This window comes from Astyanax mexicanus, chromosome 23 (genome assembly GCF_023375975.1).
Source record: "Astyanax mexicanus isolate ESR-SI-001 chromosome 23, AstMex3_surface, whole genome shotgun sequence".
In the NCBI taxonomy this organism is placed as follows: Eukaryota; Metazoa; Chordata; class Actinopteri; order Characiformes; family Acestrorhamphidae; genus Astyanax; species Astyanax mexicanus.
This window is the reverse complement of record NC_064430.1, coordinates 16355250-16381781: the sequence shown is the minus strand read 5'-3', so window position 1 is coordinate 16381781 and position 26532 is coordinate 16355250. Positions and strand designations below refer to the sequence as shown.

General features: G+C 39.8%; 1 protein-coding gene across 5 annotated transcripts in view; it reads right to left on the bottom strand.

Moving 5' to 3' along the window:
- Nucleotides 1-26532, bottom strand: part of il1rapl1b (interleukin 1 receptor accessory protein-like 1b) — a 614338-nt gene that overhangs the window by 23581 nt on the left and 564225 nt on the right. For 3 of the 5 annotated variants that reach the window (XM_049471050.1, XM_022668225.2, XM_022668228.2), the window contains one exon: nucleotides 4631-4777. In XM_049471050.1, coding sequence (XP_049327007.1) covers nucleotides 4631-4777 — 147 coding nt within the window. The remainder of the gene's footprint in view (nucleotides 1-4630; nucleotides 4778-26532) is intronic. The other 2 variants (XM_022668227.2, XM_022668230.2) reach the window with 1 other exon arrangement.

Here is a 26532-nt window from a genome sequence, read left to right as displayed (position 1 = left end):
TAGCGCACGCGTCAACACAGATCTAATAAAGATCATTCTAGCCTGATAATGTTATTAAAAGTTACATGCAGTCTTGTGGCATTGTGTTGTGTGCACGGGAGAGGCTGGGCTAAATGTGTGCAGGAGAAGTGGGAGAGGAATAATCACCTCCGTGTTTCTGGGATGTGTGCAGCTCTTTGGGGAACTGTGGGCAAGGCCTGCTGGCTTATTGAAACTGATCCCCTTAAACTGAGAGCAAATTGAAAATCTGTTTCCCTCTCCCCTGAGCTTACCGGAGTGGCACAATTAAAGGAGACAATCGCTGTTTGGAATTAAGTTCAAGGCACTGGTGTTAACTCCCCTCCATCCCTATCCGGCTTTTTCCCCCACCTCTATCTGTCTTAGAGCCATCTATTATGCTCAGGCCCCCGAGCTGGGACCCCATCCCGGCTCCCGCAGTAATGACTTTCATAGAAACGTCCAGAATGCCGGTCATCAAAGTGCTTCAAAAGAAAGCATGCAAGGCCTAAGAGCAAAAAAAGAGAAAAAGAAAAAAAAAAAAGAAGGAAGGAAGAAAGAGCACGAGAGGGGCTTTCTGACCTACTGACACTTCTATGCGCAGTGGCCCCTGCCTGCTGACTAATATTTCTCTCAGTCTTTTCCCTTCCTTCCTTCTGTCATCCTTCTTTCTGTCTTTCTTTCCCTCTGCCTCTAATGTATTCGCCGGCAGATCAGCCGCCTGCCAACAGTTCTTTCTCTTTCTCTTTCTTTTTCTTTCTTTGAGGAAATTACAAAATAACCTTCAACTGACACCCACTTCAGAAAAGTTTTAATTTCTTTTGATCCACAAACGCTTTGACATCCCGCACTTTGATCTAGACACTGAGCGAGCCGAACACGTTATTTCATTATTAGGCGGAAGAGAAAACGTTTCTTTCTTTATCTCAGCTTTATCTCATCTTAAAAAAATAAAGAAAAGAGGGGGCCTGCCAATTTCCAAAGCCCGCAGAGAAAATATTAAATCTGTTACAAGAGGTGAAATATTAAGTCCATGTAGTCCTGACCCGCAGTCATGGGCCATTCAATTTGTTTAATGGAATGTCAAGGTGAGGTGGGCGCACCACTGAACACCATTCATCAAATAAACTGCTGCTCGGACTGGAGGAAGTAAACAGAGCAGAGGGGCTGGAATGTATCTGTTCCTCCGAGCTCATGCTGAAGGACCTGCGGGTCAGGGTGCTAAAGATTTCAGCAATAAAGTGTTAATAATTAAAGCAGGCAGTGTAAATTATGGCTGTTATTCTGTTGTACCTTGGGCTTATGATCACAATTCAGCAGGGGCTAGGGGATGGGTGAGACGGTGAAACGTTCAAGACGAAATCACAACATTTAAAGATTTAAAGATTTTCAACATGATACACAGTATTTATCATGTAGTCAATCAAGTGCGTCAATCAATGACAGATTAAATACAATTAAATACGATTAATTATACTGTTTAGAATTAAATGTGCAGTTGCATTGTGTTTTTTTTTTTATTTTACGCACTGACACTATCCACAATATATGTTGTTTTATCTATGAAAACAAAATGCATCACAGTATGAGTAAATACATGCAGGTTCATTTAAAAAATTTTGAATACCATTGAAAAGTTACTTTATTTCAGTAATTCAATTCAAAATGTGAGACTCATATATTATATAGATGTATTAAACACACAGAGTGATCTTTTATAAGTGTTTATTTTATTTTATTGTTAATGGCTACTGATTATGTCTTACAGCCATGAAAACCCAAGAATCAGTATCTCAGAAAATTAGAATATTATATAAGACCAATTGGTACTTTTGGCAGTGTGGGCAGTGTGCCAAGTCCTGCTGGAAAATGAAATCCGCATCTCCATAAAAGTTGTCAGCAGAGGGAAGCATAAAGGGAAAACACTGCACTGACTTTGGACTTTGGACTTGATATAACACAGTCAACAAAGTCTTGTAGTCAACAATGTATTTTACTGCTAGTTGTTCTTTTGTATTTATGTTTGTGAGGAATAAAACTTTGAACTGGAACTTAAATACTACAGCTGAAACAAATTCACGATTAGAATAGCACTACTGAGGTAAATGTGGCTAAATTGCACTGCTGAGACTGCTGAGGTATCTATGTGACTAGAATATGTGTATGTGACTAGAATAGCACAGCTAGATGCTAGATAAATGCGTGATTAGAATAGCACTACTGAGGTTAATGTGCTGTGCTATGTTGGTTTGTCTGCTGGGAAAATGTTAAGTCTTCAATACATATTTTTAAATATTTGCATTGTAAATGTTTTACTTTGAAAAGCAAGATAATTAGTCCCCCCCACAAAAAAAAAAAAACAGGAGATGCTGGCATTCTACCAAAAATGTTATTACAGCACAATAATAATAATATGATTATACAAGTTCATATGCTTCTTCTTATATGAAGACACCAATATCTTTGTCTAAATAAGGTGAATTTATCTTGATCTTTTTTACGAACTGGTCCAAGCTTTCATTTATTTATTTTTTGTGAACATTGCTGCACACTTCACCTAGTTGAGGCTGAAAGAAACCCGGGAAATATTTATGTGTATTTCTGTGTCTATAACTATTAATCTCACATACATCTGAGACGAATCCAACGTGAACGGGTCTGTGAGTGTTAGCATGCTATCATAAATTGCATATGCATCTTAATGGAACACCTGTGACTTGGTCTGCATAGATTATCCCAGATGTGATGTTATTCATGATAACACCCGGCCTAGAATGCACTACTCTGGTTATAAAACAGTTCTGTAAAGTACAAAAAAATAAATAAATAAATAAATAAATAAAGTGAAGAAGCACAGCATATCTATAGTGCTCTGGCCAATAAACAATGCATAAATCATTCCAATGCCTGGATCAGTTACAAAGACAGGGTTCCTTCCCCCAGTTATATAAAGTGATTGCAGAGAAAGCGCCTCATAATCCTGTGTGCTTTATGTATGAATTTTACCAGTCAGGTTGTAAGAAGCAGTAAAGCCACTCTGCTGAAGCACAGTGTTATACAGGGCTTTTAGAGAAGTTTCTCTTTAGCATCGAGACTGGAGCAGTATTAGCATTATCCCCTAACCATGCTAAGAACTAGCTCCTTCACCATTCAGAGGTGAGTATTATCAGCCTGTATCCTGCTGCTAACCCCGGCTAACACTCAGGGTTCCTTAGTGTAGCGCTGTCAGGTAGCATTTATTAGCGCAAACCACGGCTTGGGTTAGACGATAATGCAGCAGCATTCCTTTTTTAGTGGAAATAAAGAAATCTAAGCTTACTGTAAATAAACAGAAGCGCTTTACTCACCCAAATAAACAGTATTCAGTAGATCTGAATCTGTGTAGATTAACATCCAGCACTCGTTTGACTTTTTTGGGGGGGAATTACAGTTTTGATTACTTAATTTAGCTTTATAGGTCTCTGCGGAATTTAGAGGGAAAATATGGCAACATCCCTGTTCCTACTACACTGAAGTAAATGATGAGTAAAATTTACTTTAAAAAGTTTCGCAACTTTTTGCATTTGCTTTTTTTAGGTATATTTAATTTCAGATAATTTTAGTAACTTCAACTCGGTTTTAAGACATAAATGTTACATAAAGTAAATAAGTGAACTGAACTTCAGTAATTTTTTTTTATAAACTTTACTTAATTAATTTTTGCTTTATCAATCCTTTCTTTTATTAACCTTTACTTAATTTCTGCATAAAATATTACCTAATTACAATGACTTAATTTATACAATATTACTTAAATAATTTATGAAACATAATATATTATAATTCCTGAAATTAAATTTTTTTAGTTAAAACAAACATTCAAATATTTAGATAATTAAAAAAAATATTTTGTAAACAAACCAAGTCTCACTATCTCAACACATGGATGGCATGTAACACATACTTTTTAGTATACTAAAACAGTGTACTAAAACTAAACATTAAACAGTTTAGTAAAACTAGACAGTGTAATATGTGTGTTTTAAATAAACATTTTATTTATCATAAATTATTTGAGTAATATTGTATGAATGAAGTAATTGTAATTAGGTAATTTTGTGTGCAGAAATTAAGTAAAGGTTACTAAAAGAAAGGATTGAGTGAAGTTCAGTTCACTTATTTACTTTATGTACAATTAAGTCTTGAAACTGAAACTTTTCAAATTTATCTGAAATTAAATTACCTTAAAAAAAGCAAATGCAGAAAGTTGCGAAACTTTTTTTAAGTAAATTTTACTCATAATTTTTTTCAGTGTACTAGTTACTAGTGTCGCATAAAATGCACCATATAATCCAGTGCGTCCTATAGTGGGAAAATAACAGTAACTTAATCTAACATTAGCTCGTTTCAACCTTTCTCTCTCTTCTCTTCTCCTTGTCTTCCTTATTTCTCTCGTCCTAATATCGAGTGTGTAGAATTACAACAGAATACACGCCCTCTGCACAATTATGTGCTTGCGATTTCAGGACATTTCATAAAATCCTGAAGCCATGATGGCTTGCTGCTTCAAAATTGCTTCCCAATTTTATGAAATGTATGTAGCAGAAACAATAAAAGCATGGTAGAGGAAGGTTATGAATCAATCTGCTCTTACCGCCGTCCACGTCTTCACTGCCAAAGTGGTTCCTATAAAAGAGCATGAGCTCAATCCTGTAGCACTTGTATAGCGTGACCAGGAAAATCAGCAGCAGCAGAATGGCACCCAGTCCACCGGCCAGCTCTACTGTGTACATGAGCTCTGCTAAGAGAGAGAGAGAGGAAAAGAAAGAAAGAAAGAAAAAAGAGGAGAGACAAGAAGAAGAGATACGACATTTATTATACTTAATTCTACATAGATACTGTGTTATGACACACTATGCTATAACACCATTTTATAACTGGAATAAAAATGATACTTTTTTTTGTTGTAATCAAATAAAAAATAAAAAAGTGTGACAGGCAGAAGTATTCAGTCCCCCTACATCAATAGTTGGTAGAGTCACCTTTCACTTTGTCAACTCTGACCAGTCTCTAGAGACGAAAAGCATTATCACAGCATGATGCTTCCACCACCATGTTTCACAGTGGGATTGATGTGTTCAGTGTAATTAGCAGTTTTACTTTTCCACCACTCATAGCACTTTGCATTTAGGCAAAAGTTCTACTTTGGTGTCTTATATCTTTCTTTCAACAAGAGTTTTATTCTTGCCACTCTTGTCTCTTGTCTCCTCCAGAGTGGCCATGTGCCTCTTGTCTGCTTCTCTGACCAGTGCTTTCCTTCCTTGATCTGTCAGTTTGGGTGGACAGCCATGTCTTTTTAGATTTGCAGTTGTAGAATACGTTTTCTATTATTTTATGATGGATTGAACAGTGCTCTGTGTGATGCCCAAAGCTTGGAATATGTTTTTATAACCTAACCCTGTTTTACACTTTTTTACATTACATTACATTACATTTGGCAGACGCTTTTGTCCAAAGCGACTTACAATAGTCAAGTACAAAAGTAATAGAAGTTAAAGGTAAAACATTTTTAGATAGGGCTTAAAGGATGTCAAAGGGGATAGAGAAGTGAAGGAGGGGAAGAAGGAAATGGGGTTAGAATTAGTTAGTGTGTTAGAGGTGTTAGGAGAGTAAGTGCTCTTTGAAGAGCTCTGTCTTCAGGAGTTTATTAAAGATAGTGAGAGATTCTCCTGATCTGGTAGTGGAAGGTAGTTTGTTCCACCATTGGAGAACAGTCTGGATTGCTTTGTGTGAGTGTTTGTTTGGTAAAGCGAGGCGACGTTCATTGGAGGAGCCCAGCGGCCGGGAGGTGGCATAAGCCTTCAGAAGTGAGTGCAGGTAGGAAGGAGCTGTTCTGTCATCACCTTGTAGGCGATGACTTCTTCACAACTTTATATCTGAACTGTCTGGTGAGTTCCTTGGTCTTCATGATGCTGTTTGTTCATTAGTGTTCTCTAACGACCCACTGAGGCCTTCACAGAACAGGTGTTTATATTTATACTGAGACTATATGAGACTATATGAGGGGTTTCAGAGTAAATGAAACTGAATAGTAATTTTTATTTGATGAGAATTAAAAAAAACATGTATCTTTTTTCTTCCACTTCACAGTTTTGTAATACTTTGTGTTGATCTACCTCTAAAAACCTTAATAAAATACATTTGAGGTTGTGGCTGTAAGGTGACAACATGTGAAAGGTCACTGTATATGGGGCAGTTAGACTGTTGTGCCACCCAACAGAGGTGAAGCTGTGAAATTACGCCATTTATTTTTAAAAACACACTTTGCTGGTGAGTAAATTTCCCTTTTGTTTATTTTTGAATTCAGAAAAGCACATGTCTTTTCAACAGCTCAGCAGTGCTACAGTGTACATAAGCTCTACTAAGAGAGATAGAGAAAACGAGAGAGAAAGAGTGAGAGAGAGAGAGGGAAAGACAAAAGAAAAGAAGATGATAGAAGCCAATAATTCTGCTGCATTCCACTAGCACTTTTACTGTTTGTTATAGCACAAAGAACAGTTCACTGAACCTTCTCTGAGCCTGCTGTGGTTTCAGTGACCAGAGGGAGAATCCAGTTCCACCGAGGATCAAAAGCTTCACCCACCATTGTCTCAATCATCTCTGTTGCTATGAAAATTAGAGCAACAGCCCATAAAAATAAGGCAAGTCAGAGAGCGCTCACAGAGTGCTCACAGAGTGCTCACTCTCCACGACTGACTGTCGACTACCAGAAAAAAATATATAGAGGGAGCTAGGTCACACGCGAATGGAGGAAGCAAAGCAGAGAAGGATTTAAGCCATTCTGCTAATTCGACATAGTTAAGGCACATTTTCCCATGTGGATGAACGGCAGCTGTATGGCTTTGTTGTAAAGAATAAATTGCAATGGTCCAAACCACTTAAGGAAAATCTAATTAGCTCGAACTCATCACTGCTTCACTTACCATTTTCCACTTGAGCTATGGCTGGGATTACATGGAACGTAGGTAGAGAGCCCAGCCAACATGCTTATGAGGGGCTTACGGAGAACGTGGAACGTGGGCTACTTGAGTTCCAGGTGAGCATGGACTTTGAGTGGGTTTGGAAATGCTCTGTCACATAGACCCAGTTGGGCTCACCAAATTGGCCCCATCATTACATATAGGGATGGATGAAATGGCCCTAAATTAATATAATGATATTTCAGGGTATTTTGTTTACTAACAGCAATATTTTTGGTGATATGACAAAGCAACTGCAACAAAATAACTAGTTAACTCAACTTATTTCAGTGAAAGTTTCCCCATGCAGGTCCCGTAAAGCATAATATCTGAATGAATACAGAGTGAAGTAAGAAGCAGGTGGGCTGAACTTGAAGCTCCTCTCTGTTTTCGAGTTAACTCAACTTAGTGTTAGAGTGTATTTTTGGGGTTAACTCTAACTTAATGTAGTCAAAAGCTTCTCACACAATGTACAGGAATGGAGAATGGAGTAAGAATAGAGTAAATAGCAGGACTTGGAGCTCCCCTCCATTTATAAGTTAACTTAGTGACAGACTGTTTTTTGAGTTAACTCAACTTAGTCTAGTGAAAGGCTACTCACACAATGCCAACAAAGGCATGTTATCTAGTAGAACATAGTAAGGTAAGTGGACACGGAGCTCACCTGCGATTGTTTTTGAGTTAACTCAAATTAGTTTAACCAAAGATTACCCATAGAGAGCCTACAAAAGCCTGTTGGCTACGAGAATATAAAAAATAAACAAGCAGGTGACCTGGATTTGGAGCTCACCTGCGATTAGTTGAACTCAACTTAGATGGTCAGAGTCATAGACTGTGTATAGCTGGAGCATCGTCTCTCAAAAGTGAAGCCACCATAGGTCGGGCGCCCCCTGCTGTTCGGTTCGGTCAGAAAGCTGTTTAACGCCACCCATCCCCATAGATTTCAATGGCAAAACTGACAACTTTCAATTATGTTTTTTTCCAATATACTGTAATTCTACCTTCATTGTTTAAATGCCACAGCTAGTGTAACCTCTGATTATATTGTCATTTTTTATATCCCCACAGAATTCGTTTTTTAAAACGTTATTCAGCTCTATTCAAAAAGGTGTGGTTATTGTAAAAGGGCTGGGTTACACCTAGCCGGGGTGGGACCAATGACTGTATGGGTGGGACCTTAGACCATAGCGTGAGCTCTGTGGAGGCAGCCCTCAGGGGCGGGGTTATTTAAATGAGTAGGCTGTCTCTTCAAAGCCTTTCTCCCTCCTCTGGTCTCTACTGCACCGACTCGTGTTTCAGGATCACCAACATGGCGGAAGATTTTGGCTTCTTTTTTTATTGAATGAATTGGAACGGTGACACAGCGTTTATCTTTTTTACAGTCTCTGGTCAGAGTCTACCCATTCAGGGCCCACATAGGCATACAATCAAGGCCCGGGGGGCAAATGTGGCCCGCAATGTGCATTTAGTGGCCCGTGAGAGCTTGAAAGGTCTTAGTGTCTAAAAATAAATAGGTCAATAGCGTACTTCGACCAAAAACTACATTTCCCACAATGCATGGCGGTTGTGTTACCCGCAAAGTTACGGCTTACTGCCACAATTTTGCAGACAAATGTTTATTGTAATCAAAGCATCTCATTAGTTTGATGCAAGGCTGTTGCAGTCAGTTTCTGTCACACATGTTCTTAGCAGCTTACAATTTTTGATTTACACTAATTAAGCCTCTTTTCAGTATGTCAAACATTTTGATCTAAGTTAATATTATAACTTGTGTTTGATGTTATTTTTTAATCACTTGAATAGTTTGATCCTGATTGATGGAGCTTGTGGAGGACTTATGTTATAACAGAGCAACAAGCAAACATATTGTTTTCAATGCAACTGTAATGTTTTAATTGAATAAATAATACATTTAGAGTTATTTATTTTATATTACATTTTGTTACATTTATAAGTTGCATCTGGCCCTTCGAGGACAGCCATTATGCTGATGTGGCCCTCTGTGAAAATGAGTTTTACACCCCTGCTCTAGGAGAATACAGAGTGATGAAAGTAGCAGGCGGGCTGTATTAAGTAGCTCATCTAGAGATTTGAGTTAACTCAAGTTAGAAACAGTGTTTTTCTTTTGAGTTAACTTAGTTTAGTCAAAGTCTTCATATACTGGGCCCATTTGAATGATCACACAGTGAGGTTAGCTGGACTTCGTTTTTGAGTTAACTCAACTTAGTTTAGTCTAAGTCTCCATATACACGACCCACATAGGCATGCTCTCTAGGAGAATACAGACTGATTTAAGTAGCAGGTGAGCTGGACTTAGAGTTATTGCTGGACTTGTGTGTGTTAGTGTGTGTGTGTGAGTGTCCAGGTGCTTTCGTTTGGCCCTCAGGCGGTTCTGGCTGTATTCTGTTGGACGCTTTTGACTATAGACATGGCCCACTGACTGACTAATGTTAGTCTTGGCAAATTGGACGCCATTTGTTTCGGCCCAACACATAATGAGCTCATGCATGGCCATTCCAATGTGCAATAGACACCAAAGACAACACACACACACGTACATACACACACACACTCATTGTCATAAACATCTGCTTGCACACAAAGACCTTCCCCTCACTCTTGCACTCTTTCTCCAGTGCCAAATATAGTGTTTTTAAAATGTGCGAGAGTGTGTGCAGGGACAGAAAACACAACTTAAAAATGGACATTCCATTGGACCTGAGTTAACATAACCTAGCGTCAGAGTATTTTTTGAGTTTAATCAACCTAGTTTAGTCAATGAATACCATAAAGGGGCCCACATAGGCTTTTTTTTTTATATTTAAGCTCAATTTAGCATCAAAGCATTTTTTGAGGTAACTTAATTTTGTCAAACTTAAGACTGTCCATATCGAGCTTAGGCATGTTGTCTGGCAGAATGTAGAATGCAATAAGTAGCAGGTGGGCTGGACATGGAGATTGCCTACATATTTGAGTTAACTCAACTTAGTTTAGTCAAAGACTTCCCAAAAAGAGCCTACATAGGCTTTCTATCTTAGAGAATAAAGAATAGCAGGTGTAAGTATCAGGTGAGCTGGACATGGAGCTCGCCTACATATTTGAGTTAACTCAACTTAGTCTCAGAGCATCTGTATTTTAAATCAACTCCACTAAGTTTAGTCAAAGGGCCCACATAGGCATGCTCTCTAGAAGAATGCAAAGTGATGTAAGTAACAGGTAAGCTGGACATGGAGCTCGCCGACATATTTGCTTTAACTCAACTTAGCATCAGAGCATCTTTCTTTTGAATGAACTCAACTTGGTTTAGTCAAAGGGCCCACATAAGCATGCTCTCTAGAAGAATGCAAAGTGATTTAACTAGCAGGATAGCTGAACATGGAGCTCACCCACATATTTGAGTTAACTCAACTTAGCATCAGAGCATCTTTCTTTTGAATGAACTCAACTTGGTTTAGTCAAAGGGCCCACATAGGCATGCTCTCTAGAAGAATGCAAAGTGATTTAACTAGCAGGATAGCTGAACATGGAGCTCACCCACATATTTGAGTTAACTCAACTAACTCAAGCATCAGAGCATCTTTCTTTTGAATGAACTCAACTTAGTTTAGTTAAATGGTCCAGTAATGTACAGTAAGTATCAGGTGAGCTGGACTTGGAGCTCACCTACATATATGAGTTAACTCAACTTAGTTTAGTCAAAGGCTTCCCATAATAGGCATGCTTGCTAGGAGAATACAAAGTGACGTACGCAGCAGGTGAGCTCGACATAGAGCTCGCCTACATATTAGAGTTAACTCAACTTAGCATCCGAGTGTCTTTCTTTTGAATTAACTCAACTTATTTTAGTCCAGAGACCCACATAGGCATGCTCTCTAGGAGAATACAAAGTAAAAAGTATGTAAGTAGCAGGTGCGCTGGACATGGAGCACGCCTAAATATTTCAGTTAACTCAACTTAGTTTATTTAGAGGGTTCCCATAAAGAGCCCACATAGGCATTCTATCTTAGAGAATGAAGAGTGATGTAATTGGCAGATGAGCTGGACTTGGAGCTCACCTACATATTTGAGTTAACTCAACTTAGTTTAGTCAAAGGCTTCTTATAAAAAGCCCACATAGGCATGTTCTCTAGGAGAATACAAAGTAAATAGCAGGTGACCTTGACATGAAGCTCACCTATATATTTAACTTAACTTTGCATCAGAGTATCTTTCTTTTAATTTATCTCAACTTAGTTTAGTCAAAGGGCCCACATAGGCACATAGGCCTGCTTTTAGGAGAATTCAAAGTGATGTAATTAGCAGGTGAGCTGGGACTGAAGTTAGTGGACTTGTGTGTGTGTGTTTATGTCCATGCATAAGCATTTCAGTGTGCAATACATACCAAAGACAACACACACATACATACATATGCACACACACTTATTGTCACAAACATCTGCTTGCACACAAAGACCTTCCCCTCCCTCTTGCACTCTTCCAGTGCCAAATATACTGTATTTTGAGTGTGCAAGAGTGTGTGCAGGGACGGAAAACACAACCTAATCAAGGGCGTTTCATACACAGGAGACGTTCCGTACACACTTTTATCACCTACGTGCACTCCAATCTCCTTCTGTCTCCTGTCTGCTGTCTCCTTTCCCCTTTTCCCATCTTCTTAGTCTTTCTCTTTCTCTCTCACTCTCTTTTTCCTCTGTATCCTTCTCTCTCTCTTTTCTTCTCTTCTTTTCTCTTCTCTTCCTTGCCTCCACAGATCAGATGAGCCCTAGCCATATCTGTGGTGTCTGTCAGAGCTGTGAGATTAAGCTAAAGAGGCTCATCCCTCTCCTTCTGTCTGTCTCTCTCTCTCTTCCTTTCTCTCTCTCTCTCTCCCAAACTCTCTCTCTCTCTCCCAGCCGCCGTAGCTAGATTAAGACAAATTATCTGTGGACTGGCAGGGCTGCGCCTCACTTATGTGCCGATAGATTTGACAAAGCCGCTTGGCGTGCCGCGATTCATCATTTCTCCCCCTCTCGCGCCTCTCACCCTCCTCATTCTGACTTTCTCTTTCTCTCTATCTCTCTCTTTCTCGCTGTTCCTCATAACCCCCTCTCTCATCCCTCATTCCTCTTCCCTTCTTCTAAACACGGTGAAGTCTGTTTGAGGATGCCGCTGCCATCTCGATTTGTCAGTGCTGATGTTATGGAAAGGGGTTTGCTAAAGGAATGGTCCAGGCCGGCGGCTGCCCCGATTCGCCCGCTCCGTGCTGCTCTCTTCTGGGAAAGGAGGGATGACTCAGACGTGAGGATGGAGGGAAAAGGGAGGAGGGAAGACAAATGATGCTCATTTTTCAGAGGCTCCGTGTCAAGGAAATGGAAAAGAAGCTGCCTGATTTGCCTTCCCGACACCGAATGCATCTTCCAGCCTGGCTGGGAAAAAGAAGAAGGGGTGTGTTTTGCTTAAAGCTCATAAACACAAGGCTCGCAGCAAGGGAACAGAGCCATGCTGAGAGAGGAATGCTGTACTGAAGCTTGAAACATGAGATTCATGTATTATTTACTTGGGTTTTAATCTGGAGTGACTTTACAACTAATAGAAACTAGAGATAGTATTATATTACTTTTTGTTTTCTGGTACCAATATTGAATACAGTCAATACTACAATGATAACAATATGATATTTCCTTTGTTTAAACTATTACATTTTCTTGATCTCTTATTTCTGATGCATCGTGCATCAGTACGTCTTTTTCCCTCTTAAAGGAGAACCCCGGTGTAAAATTTACTTTAGACTTTAAATTTCATGTTAGAGCAGCACAAATGTCAAAAGTATACTTATACACAGACACACTGCTCATCTCATATCATGCACTTAAATGTATACTTTAAATTTATTCAATATGCTATTGAATTATGTTAAAATAACAGACATAAATAAATAAACAAATAAATGCTGACTTAAAAACACCAAAAAAACACCAAACGGTACCTTTGTTAAAATTTCACTTTCTATTGCAAGTGGTGGGATCAGCAAGCTGTTACTAAATAATACATGATATTGTAATTAACTATTCAAAGTACTTTTCTGTCCAGATGTGAGATTGAGTGAGGATGTGTAGTACATAAAGTATAACATACAGTAACATAGTTACAAATACTTCATTACCTTATTTAAGTAGTTGGTTATGTATACTACTCCTTAATTTTTCACACAATTATCTGTACTTTCTACTCCTTACATGATAAAAATAGCCTCATTACTCCTATTTCATTTCGGCTTGTTTTCATTCTGGATAAATCTCTCCATTCAGATAGAGTGAATTTTTGTTATTGTGGTTGAATGAGAAGTATAAACATAAACGATTTTGACACCATATTGGTTAATACATGATCCATCTCATCTGCACATCACATTACGGTACACTCGGGCAAGAACATAGCCAACGTATGTAGTCTTGTATTAAGATGATCCGTGGCTCATGAGAGCCTCAAGGGAACTCGAGTGAATTAAAAATGTTCCAACTAAGCTTCTTTAATATATTTACATTTGTACTAGAATATAGTCATTTTCTCTGGGCATATATGCAGCTTTTTAACATTAACAGCTTTGAGAAAAACGTGTTTTGGGGAGAGATAGGTAGTGCACTATAAGACTTTGTGACAAGGCCTAATTTTTTGTCCTAATTACATTTTATTCCGTACGTTACTTTTATACTTTAAGTAGTTTTGAAAGCAGTACTTTTACACTTTTACTTAAGTAAAAAGTTTGAGCTTGACTTTGACTTTTGACTTTGACTTTTGCAGAAATATATTTAAACCCTAGTATCAATACTTTCACCTGAGTAATGAATGTGAACACTTTTGACACCTTTGCATATCACTGTATGTGTATATGCAAGAAACTTACGTAACTGGAAATATTAAATATTTGATTTATACAGTAATTCCAATGGTTAGAGCAGCAGTGAATGCTGACACTTACACACAAGCACCGTACACATACACACACTCACAAAACACAGAAAACATCTCTGTGTGCACTGTCGGATTAAGCCGATAAAGCTAAAAACATCTCTATTCCCTCCGATTCAAGGCCGCTTTGCGCTTGTGGTTACTTCAGACACACACTGTGAGCACAGCCCATTAAAACCAAGGTCCGTGCCAGCGCACCCGATCCCATCTTAAAAGGCCTCCACTTTCTCTGTGGCATCCACCTGCCGCCACGTCTCCGCCCGGCTTTGCTCTGCGCTGAAGCTCAAAGTCAGACAGGAAGCAATAAGGCTTTGTCAGATGCAGCGAAAACAAACCGGGTACTGTCATCTCTAGCCAGATTCTCCAGCCACCTCGGGCACCATTAATAACTTATTATAAGGGGCACCTGTGCCAGCAGATGCAATGAAGACAACAATTATCATACGAAGCCAGAGAGAGGTGGCAGGTGGCAGGGCACCAAGCGCTTACATAATGGCAGCACAAAGCCCAGCAAAAGCCTGAAAGATTTACAATCGGCTAGATCGCTCAGCCGGCCGGAACGCATCGATTGGCACAGGCAGGAGAAAAGAGCAGCACAGGGGATTTGGGGGTGCGTGTCTATGTGTGTGTGTGCCTGTGTGTGTGTTTGTGAGCCTGTATGTGTGTGTGTGCCTGTGCTTTGCGGAGGGGGTCAAGAATGATGGCACTGCATTTATAGGCTGGTTACATAACAGCATTCATCTTGCATATTTTCATAACAACAGACATTAATGAAAGCATGGCTAATGATTTTGTAATGAATGAAAAATAGCACTCCGTATCCACAAAAACCCACTAAATAATGCATCAGGGTGCCGAAAGCCGTCGTTAAGCTTAAGGAATCGAGCTGCAATCGAGAAAATAAACGTCCGCAGAGGCAGGAAAACTACTCTCGCCGACTGCGGTCATCTGCTCGGAAGGTCAAGTGGGGGCATTAAGAAACAAAACGAGCAGAGAGGAAGACTTCATTACTCCTAAGAGCCATTAGAGAGGGGAAAAGAATCCAGGTCATTCTTTTAAATGGCACAAATTACCGTGCGGACGAGTGCAATGGCTAATTAACTTTAAAAAAGAAAGCAATATGTAACAGGTAGAAAATGCATCTTCAAAGCAGCTTTGTTCTCTAATTTGGACGCATCCTCTAATTAGATGGCCTATTTTTCGAGCTCTCCTGGGCTGTAGGGCCTTTCGCTTACTGCTCTCCTGAGCAAATCTCCTGTAGTGCTTCAGAGATGCATCTCCAATAAGGCTGACTGCCCATGGCTTTCATCGGGTCTACCTGACCTCAATCTGTGCACAACTGCTAAGTGTCACATACTTAATACTTAAAAATATTTTACCAAAAACAATGCCTAATTTATTTTATATCAGATTTATATCAGTTTCCTCCTGATATTTCAGCAGTGATGGAACTTTACTGAATTTCAATACACACAATAGAGACAAAAAGAGACAAGAGGATCCCTATAGCCACAGGACCATGTAAAGGGTTTGTAATGGCACCTATTCTGCCCATTCACAGGCTTCTGCCCATCCACAGGCTTCTGTCCATTCCAAAGCTTCTGCCCATTCACAAGCTTCTGCCCAGCAGGAGAATTCTGCCCATCCCCAGGCCTCTGCCCATCCACAGGCCTCTGCCCATTCTCAGGCTTCTGCCCATTCACAGGCTTCTGCCCATTCACAGGCTTCTGCCCATTCACAGGCTTCTGTCCATTCACAGGCTTCTGCCCAGCAGGAGACATTTGCTCAGCAGGAGGCTTTTGACCATTTACAGGCCTGTGCCTATTCACAGGCCTCTGCCCATCCACAGGCCTCTGCCCATTCTCAGGCCTCTGCCCATTCTCAGGCTTCTGCCCATTCACAGGCTTCTGCCCATTCACAGGCTTCTGTCCAGCAGGAGACATTTGCTCAGCAGGAGGCTTTTGCCCATTTACAGGCCTGTGCCTATTCACAGGTTTCTGCCCAGCAAGAGTTTTCTGCCCAGCAGGAGGCTTCTTCCCATTTACAGGTGTATGCCCATCCACAGGCTTCTGCCCAGCAGGAGACTTCTGCCCATTCTCAGGCTTCTGCCCATTCACAGGCCCTGCCCGTTTACAGGCTTCTGCCCGTTCACAGGCTTCTGCCCATTCACAGACTTCTGCCCAGCAGGAGCCCTCTGCCCGTTCACAGGCCTCTGCCCGTTCACAGGCCTCTGCCCATTCACAGGCTTCTGCCTATTCACAAGCTTCTGCCCAGCAGGAGCCCTCTGCCCATTCACAGGCCTCTGCCCATTCACAAGCTTCTGCCCAGCAGGAGGCTTCTGCCTTTCTAAAGGCTTCTTTGCAATTACAAGCTTCTGCCCATTAACAGGCTTCTGCCCATTTGCTGGCTTCTGTCCATCCAAAGGTTTCTGCTCAGCCAAAGGCCCAATCACAGGCCCCCATCTATTTATAGGTTTCTGCTTATCCACAAGCCTCTGCACATTCTTCTTCCCAGCAGAAGGCTTCTGCCCATTCACTACTCACTGTGTTTTAAACAGTTTGCATACAGTATAATTTTGCAAATAAATCTAAAATGGTTTTACTGGGGAAAAAAACTCTTTAGGTTTGTTAGCTAGCTAAATCTCTTGCAGAATTTGTATATAAGTGATGAACCTTTACAGGAGTGTTAAATCTCTAGTTCTGCTCTTTATGGTGGTGATCTGGTTTGGTTTGGTTTGGTTTGGATGTTGCTTTTGTAACCACAAAAAGTTTCAATAAATATAATTCACCATTTTACATCTGCAAGTGAAAAAAAACAACCTCAGAAGACAGGTGCAGGCTTTCCCAAGCCATCCTCTGCAGTAACTACGCCACTACATAATCAGTTTACACACTGTTATTCCCAGACTTGTCGCACATCAGTGTATGTAATATCCAGTCCAAACAAGTAATCTGGACGAAACCCTTATCTCGTAAATTACAGCAAGAGAAAAAAATGAAAGTATTGATTTCTGTATAGCAACATGACGGTAGCCCCACTGGACGTAAAACTCATAAATAGTGCGACATCGGAGCCATGAAGTAAACATCCGACTGCTGGAAATGCACGATTGTTCATGGCAGTGCTGGGGAGACTGGGCCAGGAGCTCCGGAGATGTTTCAATCCGGCAGGCCCGGAATAATCTCCTCCAGTTTACTCCGAGAGTCTCTTCTCCAAGCAAATCCTTTAATATACTGCAGCAAATGAAAGGGATGTGGGCTGCCATCAAAGCGTTTTCCAAAGCCCAAACTTTAAAAGTGAAATGACTTACTATGTAAAAATATTCAACACTGAAGTCTCCAGGGTGGGGAAGAAATAAGAAGCCTCAGCAGTTAGAGAAACCAAGGCAATCTGGGCGAATGGCTTGCTTTCCTCCAGAACCCCGCCGAACAATGAAGGCTGAAGCAGAACATGAGAAAGCTTCTGCCGAAAGGAGTTTCCTTCCAGAGCCCAAAATAAAAACAACTGCAAACGTAATGCTGGCTAATGAGAGGTAGCTGGCTGTTTAACACGGGTGCTAAACAGCAGAAGATGGAGAAAATATTTAATATTAATGGATAAGGCCAGGGGTTGGCAGAGATAAAGAAGTATAGTTTGAGATTTTTGGGCATCTGTTGTTGCGTTCTAAAGCCTGTAGGCTGGACAGGCCTTGGTATGACCCTCGTCTTGTGAATTAATACTTCTTCTTTGTAGCCTACTGGTCACAGAAAAGAAATAGTCTAAATGGCATGAAATAGAGATATGGATACAGAGTGAAATTTGCCAGATTGTATCCAAACTGCCAATATTTTGTGTGGCCACCATTATTTTCTAACACTACCTTTACTCTCTTTACTCTTTGATGACATAATTTTTAGTTTGTAAAGGGAGTAAATATAAGCTTTAACAAGATGCAAACTAAAGTGTTTAATGAAATAAAGCCTAATCTACCATTGAGTAAAAAACACTATTACATAAGGGCAATGTTCAATCATCTCTCAAGAACTTATTTTATGGTCTTATGCCATGGCCAGACATGTCGCCAGACCTATTCCAGGGTCCTTGCACTTTTTTAAAAGTCAAATATCATGATTTTTAAGTCTTGTTTCAAGACCTCAATAAATATAATTTAAGAGCCAAAAATATAATCATAGTTTCTTTAGTTCTCTCCCTGCTAATGTTAGCTAGCTCTCTGCTAACCTTAGTTATATCCCTGGTAATGTTAACTAGCTTGCTTTAGCTAGCTAAAGTTGGTATGTTAGCTAGCTCGCCGCTAAAGTTAGTATGTTAGCTAACTCGCCACTAATGTTAGCTAGCGCTCAGTTAATCTTAGTTCTCTCTCTGGAGTAGATGTTAACAATAGGCCACAGTGTTTTCGCACCGGCATTAAACACACCATGTGAAAATGTTATGCCTATAGCAAATTCACAGACAATTTAAGCCCTTAATTTAAGACATTGTAAGAGTTCTTAAGGACCTGCAGGAACCCTGTATTCCTGCCTGAAAATGTGTGGGATGTCTGATGTGCTATCAACACTTCACCTTTACTGCAAAATCTGCAGGAATCTCTACAAATGCAGTATGCACTTTTCTGTTGGTGCAGCTCAATAAAAAATCTATCAAAAAATCCCCACATCAATCTAAATTATTAAAAATTCTAATCTTTGTTCCTGGTAATCTTTATCCTCCTCTCGAATAGCACTGCAATTCAACACTTCCTTCTGGGTTCAAATATTGATGAATACAACTATGATATATGTATGACTGCAATAAAGAATATATCATTTTACACTGCGAAAGACACTGACATCCCTCATTCACTGTCTTACATGACTGATCACATGACAACTTCCAGACCACAATCACCTGAATATTGTTTTCACCTGTTTGACTCACTATATATACCTCTTCACTTGACACACCCTTGCTGAGTATTAGTTGGGTTTCGTCTGTCTTTACATTATAGATGTGCAAAGAACTGTGGGTAATCAAATGTCCTTATTTTGTCTGTATATGAAGGGTTCTTCACCTTAGAACACCTTTCTATAACAGCGGCCGAGAAATGCAGCCTACCGCCTCTGAAGTCTAGGCTTCCGTCTAGTGTTCGTGTGTGGTGTGTGATTGTTTTGTTGCTGTAAACCCCTACAAGCCATAGCTGTCGGCAGGAAATTACCACATTCACTGTGAGCTGTCCACCAGACTCTGGATTTGTTCTTTTTTTATGTTGTTTACTGTATATGGGGCTCTGCTGTCTATACATTGAATAAAGCACAGTGTGGTCTTTCAAACTTTGACAGCTTCCTCTTTCTCAGTTCTCACCTTAGGATGCTCAGAGCCTTTGTTTTTTTTTTAGTGTGGTGTTTTCCTTCCACACTTGCAGTAAGTAAATTGTTGCACCCAAAAAGAAGAGTCAAATTTTAATCCGATTCTAAAGGAAGATAAAGGTTACCAGGAACAATAAATGATTAAACATTTAGACTGATATGGGCAATATTTATTGGCTTACACACAAAGAAGTAAGTCCAGGCGTCTTGGCATTGAGGTTCCTAATGGTGTCCAGTATTAATCCAACCCATACATTGAAAATATTCTTTTCCAGTTCCTGCAGATTTTGTAAAGCATCTGTGTCTTCAAGGCAAGCAGTATGTGGACAAACATTGTGCTGCTGGAATAGTTAACCGGAGAATGTGTTCAGAAAAGGTAGAGTCACTGGTTGCAGGAGCTTATTAACGTAATATTGGACTTTTAAAGCACCTGTAACGAGCCAAAGATGATATGGCATTGCTCGAAATTGCTGCCTCACCATGATAACCAAGCATTCTGTTTTTGTAATGCGTGACAACAAACTGTTGTCATAGTTCTTGGTGGTGACCACATAACGCTTTCCCACCAACTAGTTCAATTTGGGCTTAAGAACCATGGTGCTTTTCAGCAAAACAGCCCATGTCACATTTTACTTTATTAACAGAGGACATTGCACAGCGGTGGTGCTCCTGTACAAACACACATGACCACAGATGTTGCCATGGTTCGCTCTGAAGAACCTAGTGTTCTTCGGTTCCGGGTACGAACAAGTGTTCCTGGTTCTGGAACCTACTTTTAATGGGGGAAACATGGCGAAACGGTTTAAAATTACGTTCATGAACCAGAATGGTGCCAGTTCCACATCGGTGGAAAAGCACCAACAGTGGCTCCACACATTGGTTTGTTTGTCAACTCCACCATAACTGCAGAGTGGGCTGCATAGCAGTTTGCCAATATAATAACAACCTCAAGCACACCTTCAAGATGAAAATTGCCTTGCAGAAGAAGCTAAAGGTAAAAGTAATAGACTGGGCAAGTAAGTTTCGAGTCTTAAACCCAACTGAGAACCTGTGGGGCATCCTCACGAAGAAGATGGTGGAGGTGTTTGATGCGTGACAGCAAACCGTTTATGGCTCTTGCTGACCACAGAGCCTCTCTACACATGGTTTTGTTGGTCTTGCACACTACCACACCAACTAGTGTGTTTAAAAATACTACAGTCTGTTAATTAATGTAGTAAGTAAACTATAGTCATCAGATTTTAAGGTACTATGCTAGTGTGTTCTTCATTAAATTGTTCATTATGGAGCAAAAATCTGTTTGTGTTTGAGCCTCTGATCCTGCCAACTGTCCATTCCCTATTGTGGATTAGCCTCAATGCTAACAGGCACCTTCAACAGGGCTAGAACAGGCCACAACTTTTTAGTCCTTGTGAACCTGTCTCTACGACCAATCTCCCAGCTCCTGGATCCATTGCTGACATCAGTCATTCACTCCCTCACATGATTGATCACATGACACCTCCCAGTCCACCTGAATCAAATCACCTGAGTATGGATTTCACCTGTTTCATTCACTATACACTCCCTGCCGAGTATTTGATATGGATTTGTCCGTCATTACAAACAGTTCTCTTTCTCATGTTACTTTAATTATAGATCAATCAAATTATTTGAAGAGAAAATTAATTGGTTTAAAAATAAAGACACGTTATTTTTTGCATTTCATGGCTGTTTTTGTTTTCTATCTTTGAAAAGGCAGAGGGAGAGGAAACAGAAAAAAAACAAACCCCAGTAAGACAGTAAAATGCTGCTGTTAGAGAACTATTGAAAAGCAGCAGCCCCAGCAGGTTGTCATAACTCAAACTGCATAGAGCAGCACTTCTCAGTTATTCAGCAAGTATTAGCAGGATCTGTGGGGACCACCGGGCGAGTCTCATTCTAACTCTGCGGAGAGGAATCGTACCTCACGCCCCTGCCTATCTCCAGAGAGCACGCGAGAGATGGAGTGAAGATGAACAAGTAGTTCTTTGTTCTTGGACAAGGAGCTGTCATCCATGCCTCATTCTTGGGCTGAGGTGGCATTAATATTTAACAAGGCAGATATGGATGTAGGATGATTCATTTCTTTCGACTCGGGCGCGGGCGCTTATAACTAAACCGCTCAGCTGCTGCTTGGTTAAAAAATATGAAATACGGCGAAACGTTATTGAGCGGTTCACCCTGGAACATTTATGGCCTCTCGTGTGTCTGCCGTGACCTCCTAGTGTGAAGTTCAGCGCACTACATTGTCAAAGCAGCGGCGTTAAATTTACACTTAACCTTCCTTCCGCACACTTAAATCCATGCCTAAAGAGTTCCACTTGATTCATTTCAACTCTGCATGACTCCTTTGTAGAGAACGCTGGTCTACACCAGAGGAAATAAGTTTAGACTAAGATCAAAAGCTGTACAAAAGAAAGCGCGGCTGAGACGCACTGCTATATCTACTGCAGCCAAATGCATTAGCTTGTTTTATTTTTGTAAAAAAAAAAAAAAAAAGCACAATAATTAAAACTTTCTCCCAGCATCAAGCAAGCAGGGTCATTGTGCTGGAAATGCTGCAGAGTGAACGGCCTCCATCCGTCCCGCGCTGGCGGCGCTCAACACACACTGCAGGAGATTCCATTACCGCAGGACCCCACGGCCTTGGGCCCAGCGAATGACGTGCAGCACTGTGCTAAATACGGCACACACAGAATGATTAAAAAAATATAGATTTATATATTTATTTTTGAACAAATGGACCCCTTCAAAACAGATTAACACTTCTCACAGTTCTCACTCTCTCTCTCTTCCTCCTCAGAGACCAGATGGATGAGATAAAAGTGGATGTGGATGTTTTTTTTTCTTCCTTTGTATTGCTATTAAATTTTTTATTTACTTTTGTCTCTGAACCCTCTATGCCTTCCCAGAAGCCTCTGAAAAAGAAAGAGCACCATCATTTTGATTTTAGAGAACCACTGTTCTCTCACTGAGAGACTGAGTTGGATAAGCGTGTAAAGCTCACAATTCGTTAAGCATTCAAATCCAAATACTAAGAAAATAGATTTTGTATAGATGCACCAAAATTAGATTTTTCCACTTTTCTCAAAACCAAATAAATTAAAGAGCCTAAATGTATTGTTACAAAATATATTAAAATAAATTATAGTAATAACTACCATTTACCGTTTGTGTTAAAGACTCAAAAGTTGTTATTTCCCAGCAGACAAACCAATAGAGCACAATGCACTTACTTTTCTATTCATGAATTTACCTCAGGAGTACAATTCTAATCACACATTTACTTCAGTGGTGCTTTTCTAATTATGAATTTAGCTCAGAAGTGCAATTCTAATTGCACATTTACTTCAGTAGTGCTTTTCTATTCAGAAATTTACCCCAGGAGTGCAATTCTAATCACAGATTTACTTCAGTAGGGCTTTTTATTCATAAATTTACCTCAGTAGTGCAACTCTAATCACAGATTTACTTCAGTACTGCTTTCCTGTTCATAAATTTACCTCGGGAGTGCAATTCTAATCACAGATTTACTTCATTAGTGCTTTTCTGTTCATAAATGTACCTCATTAGTGCAACTCTAATCACAGGTTAACTTCAGTAGTGCTTTTCTATTCAAAAATTTACCTTAGGAGTGCAATTCTTATTGCACATTTACTTCAGTAATGCTTTCCTATTCATAAATTTACCTCAGTAGTGCAACTTTAATCACAGATTTACTTCAGTAGTGCTTTTTTGTACATACATTAGCAGTGCTTTATTATTCATAGATTTACCTCAGGAGTGCAACTGTAATCACATATTTATTTCAGTATTGCTTTTCTAATTATAAATTTACCTCAGGAGTGCGCACACAGGGGAAGAGGGGTGTGAAGTGTGGTCATTCCTCCATTAAATAAAAAGCTGAAATAGGACTTTAAATGAATGAATTATTGTTTGTTTTAAGTTATTCAGTTTTTTAACTAAATTGGTCCAATACCAAATGTGTTTTTTTTTTGTCATTTTGAGCCAAGTATTTGCGGTTGACAGATACTTGTTGCGTCCATAATACCTTCTATTGCCTAATAGATATAAAATAATAATAAAAAAATATTGCAATGAATAATGCCAATGATTTTGTATCCCACTGTAGCTTGACATAGATGTACTGGTTCACTCCTGCATCAAACACAGGAAGAGAAGCGCTTGCTTTGCTATTTTCTGGACATATATCCTACACTAAGTGCTGACGAAATTCCACTCTCTCCAGCAACACTTGATATATTGTTCAATACACCATGATTTAAACAGCTGGTCGGCCTGTTTAGTCTGAGCCCTTTACCTATACTGTACACTGTCGTACCAATATTCTGTCATAGGACAGCAACTTGCTCCATGTCCCATGACTTTTGTTCTATCCCATGGAAGCTGAAGAATGATGCACTGAACTGCGCTGTCCTCTGTGGGTGGTAATGCCTTTTGTTAGGTATTCCTGATTGAGGAAGGATAAATGCCTGCAAAACTTCAGAAATGGAATGTCCAATTCATCTGCAACACATTATTCGACCTCATTCAAACTCCTTCTAATAATTCACCTCACCTTGGCCAAAGTTCCACCTCACTCACAAGATAACACCTCGCAACTTATACACATGAGGCCATTCCCAAACCATTCCCTGAGGTAACACTTTATAATCAGTTTAAATATTGCTATCCTATGCCCTCTGACTTCTAAATCACACAGTAAAAGAAAATATTCACTCCAAAGTACACAAGCGCTGGGCAGGGTGCTGGACTGACCATGTGGCAGGAACACAGCAGAAGGGCCGGGACCTGCCAAATCCCCACGGCTGTGTCTCCCCTGAACGCTGTCCTACCCTCTGACCTCTCTCTGCTCTGCTGATAAACTGAGCTTTGAAGAGAAACTTTCCAGCTTCCCTTTTCCTTCTTCTTATTTGTTTCTCCATTTCTCCTTTTAAAAGTAAGGATAGTAGTAACCATCATTTAAAATATTTGTTACACACCTAAACTGTTTTAATATCCCAGCAGACAAACCAATAACGCACAAAACATTTAGTAAAGCAGTGCTATACTAATCATACGTGCAATTTTAATAACAGATTTACTTCAGTAGTGATTTGCTATTCATAAATTTACCTCAGGAGTGCAATTCTAATCACAGATTTACTTCAGTAGTGGTTTTCTATTCACAAATTTACCTCAGCAGTGCTACTCAAGTCATGTTCTTAGGATAAATTAGACAGTCAGCTACAGTTACTATCCTAGTCCTGTAGAGCTAGTCCTAGTGCTGGATTGACCATGTGGGAGAAACATAGCAGAAGGCCTGGGACCTTCCCTGTGTCTCCCCTACCCTATATACATACATATATATATATATATATATATATAGAAGGATGACACTTGTAAACAAGGGATAGGGGTACAAAAGAGGAATGCAATTGGGCTGTAAAGTCAGAGAAAGAAGCTCTGGATCTGATGCTACACAGTTTGTGTTGGTCATCTTCTAGTCCTTCATCAGTGATGACACATGATGTTGCCCACAGGATGTTGTTAGCTGAATAAATTTTTGATTGTGGTCTATTCTCAGACCAGCAGTGATAAAAAAAGAACCTTTACAAACATAATTATTTCATGTAAAAGTCAAACTGAATGCCTAAATCAGGAGGGATGGCAAAGACAGTCAATAATGTATCGGATGGGAGGTAATACTTTGTGTATAAATTGTGCTTTCTTAAGTATTCCTAAAAGTGCAAAAAAAATCCATGTAATAATCTAATCAATCAAAACTAAATTAATGAGGACTACAAAAGGCATGTACTAATTCTCTTTGATAATCATGCATGTGTTTCGGGCGTAACACGAAATAAACCAATCATTGTGCTGGTCGTCATTACCTTTAAGAGCCAGGTGTGCTCTGACTTTGGCACGTTCGTATCTTAACAGCGAGGCACTTTTGCGCGTCTCAGTAGAGGATACTGACCTGCGTGTTCAAGCTGTAAAGGTTCTCCTGGAGCTCATTTAAGGTAACAGCAATGTTATTTTTATTCTTTATTCTGTTTATTGATGAGGAAAAAGTCAGGTTTGCACTCTGCAGAACGTACGTATTTGTGTTTGAAGAGCGGGGGGAGCTCCTGCACTCCTAAGATAGGATTGAGTGACTGACTGTTGACTGTTGTCAGGGTTTTAATCAGTCAGTGGCGCAGCTGTACTCTCTGCCGCCAAGAAAAAAACACGCAAGATATTTACCTGAACACACCTCACTTCCAGACCATCACTCCCAACAATATAGATTTATTCCAAAACTTCTATGCTATTTTAAAAGTGCAGGCACAAGGCATGAAAATAGATTAACTGGGTTAACTGGGTGTAAGATAGCAACGAACATCATGACACGTCTTTTGCAGGTTGTACAATAGGACCTTTGTTCTGTTATTTTAGTTTTACTGAGTACATAAACACTTTTTTCCACAGATCAGAAGTTGTTTAATACTGAAGTGCCTGAAACTCCACATTAACAGCACATTAAATTTAGAGCTAAACTGCAGTAACAACTCCAGCAGTCTTCTCTGCTATGGTAACATGGGGCTGTGCTTGTGAAGAGAGACTTGAGAAGGAAAACTTTCAAATGAACTTTAATGTGAAATGAGGACAGACAGGCGCTTCAGCTCGCCCCCAGTAATCCCACTCCACAAACACGTCTAAACTGTCTGAGAAACAGTTCAGAAAAACGCAGAGCCTATATGGCTTTTGAGAAAGGCTGACACTGAGGGGAACGCAGAGGCTATTAGGATGGATAAAGCCACTCTGTCTGCGTGCTAATACACGCATTAGAAGTCATGGACCAGATGTTTATCAGCAAATAACAATTTGTCAGTCTGAAGGCCAGTCGCGCGTGTGTGTCTGTTTGTGCATGTTTGTGCGTGTGTGTAGAGGTTGTTTAGTGTGCGCAGGGGGGGTGAGGAAAAATATTGCACAGTATCAGAATAGTCTATAGGCGTATGCATCGATGCATGTTTTTAATTTAACATTTTAAATCTATTAAATGCATAATTTAAATCCTATTATACATTACAATGAAAATCATAATAATGAAACTGTTATTATTACTATTGATCCTGAATACAGCAGTTTACTGGAAAGAAAGGTTAAATGTAAAAAAAAAAACAAAATTATTGTATTTTACAATAGGTACAGATCCCTTCATCGGACGAAGTCTGCCGGCTAAT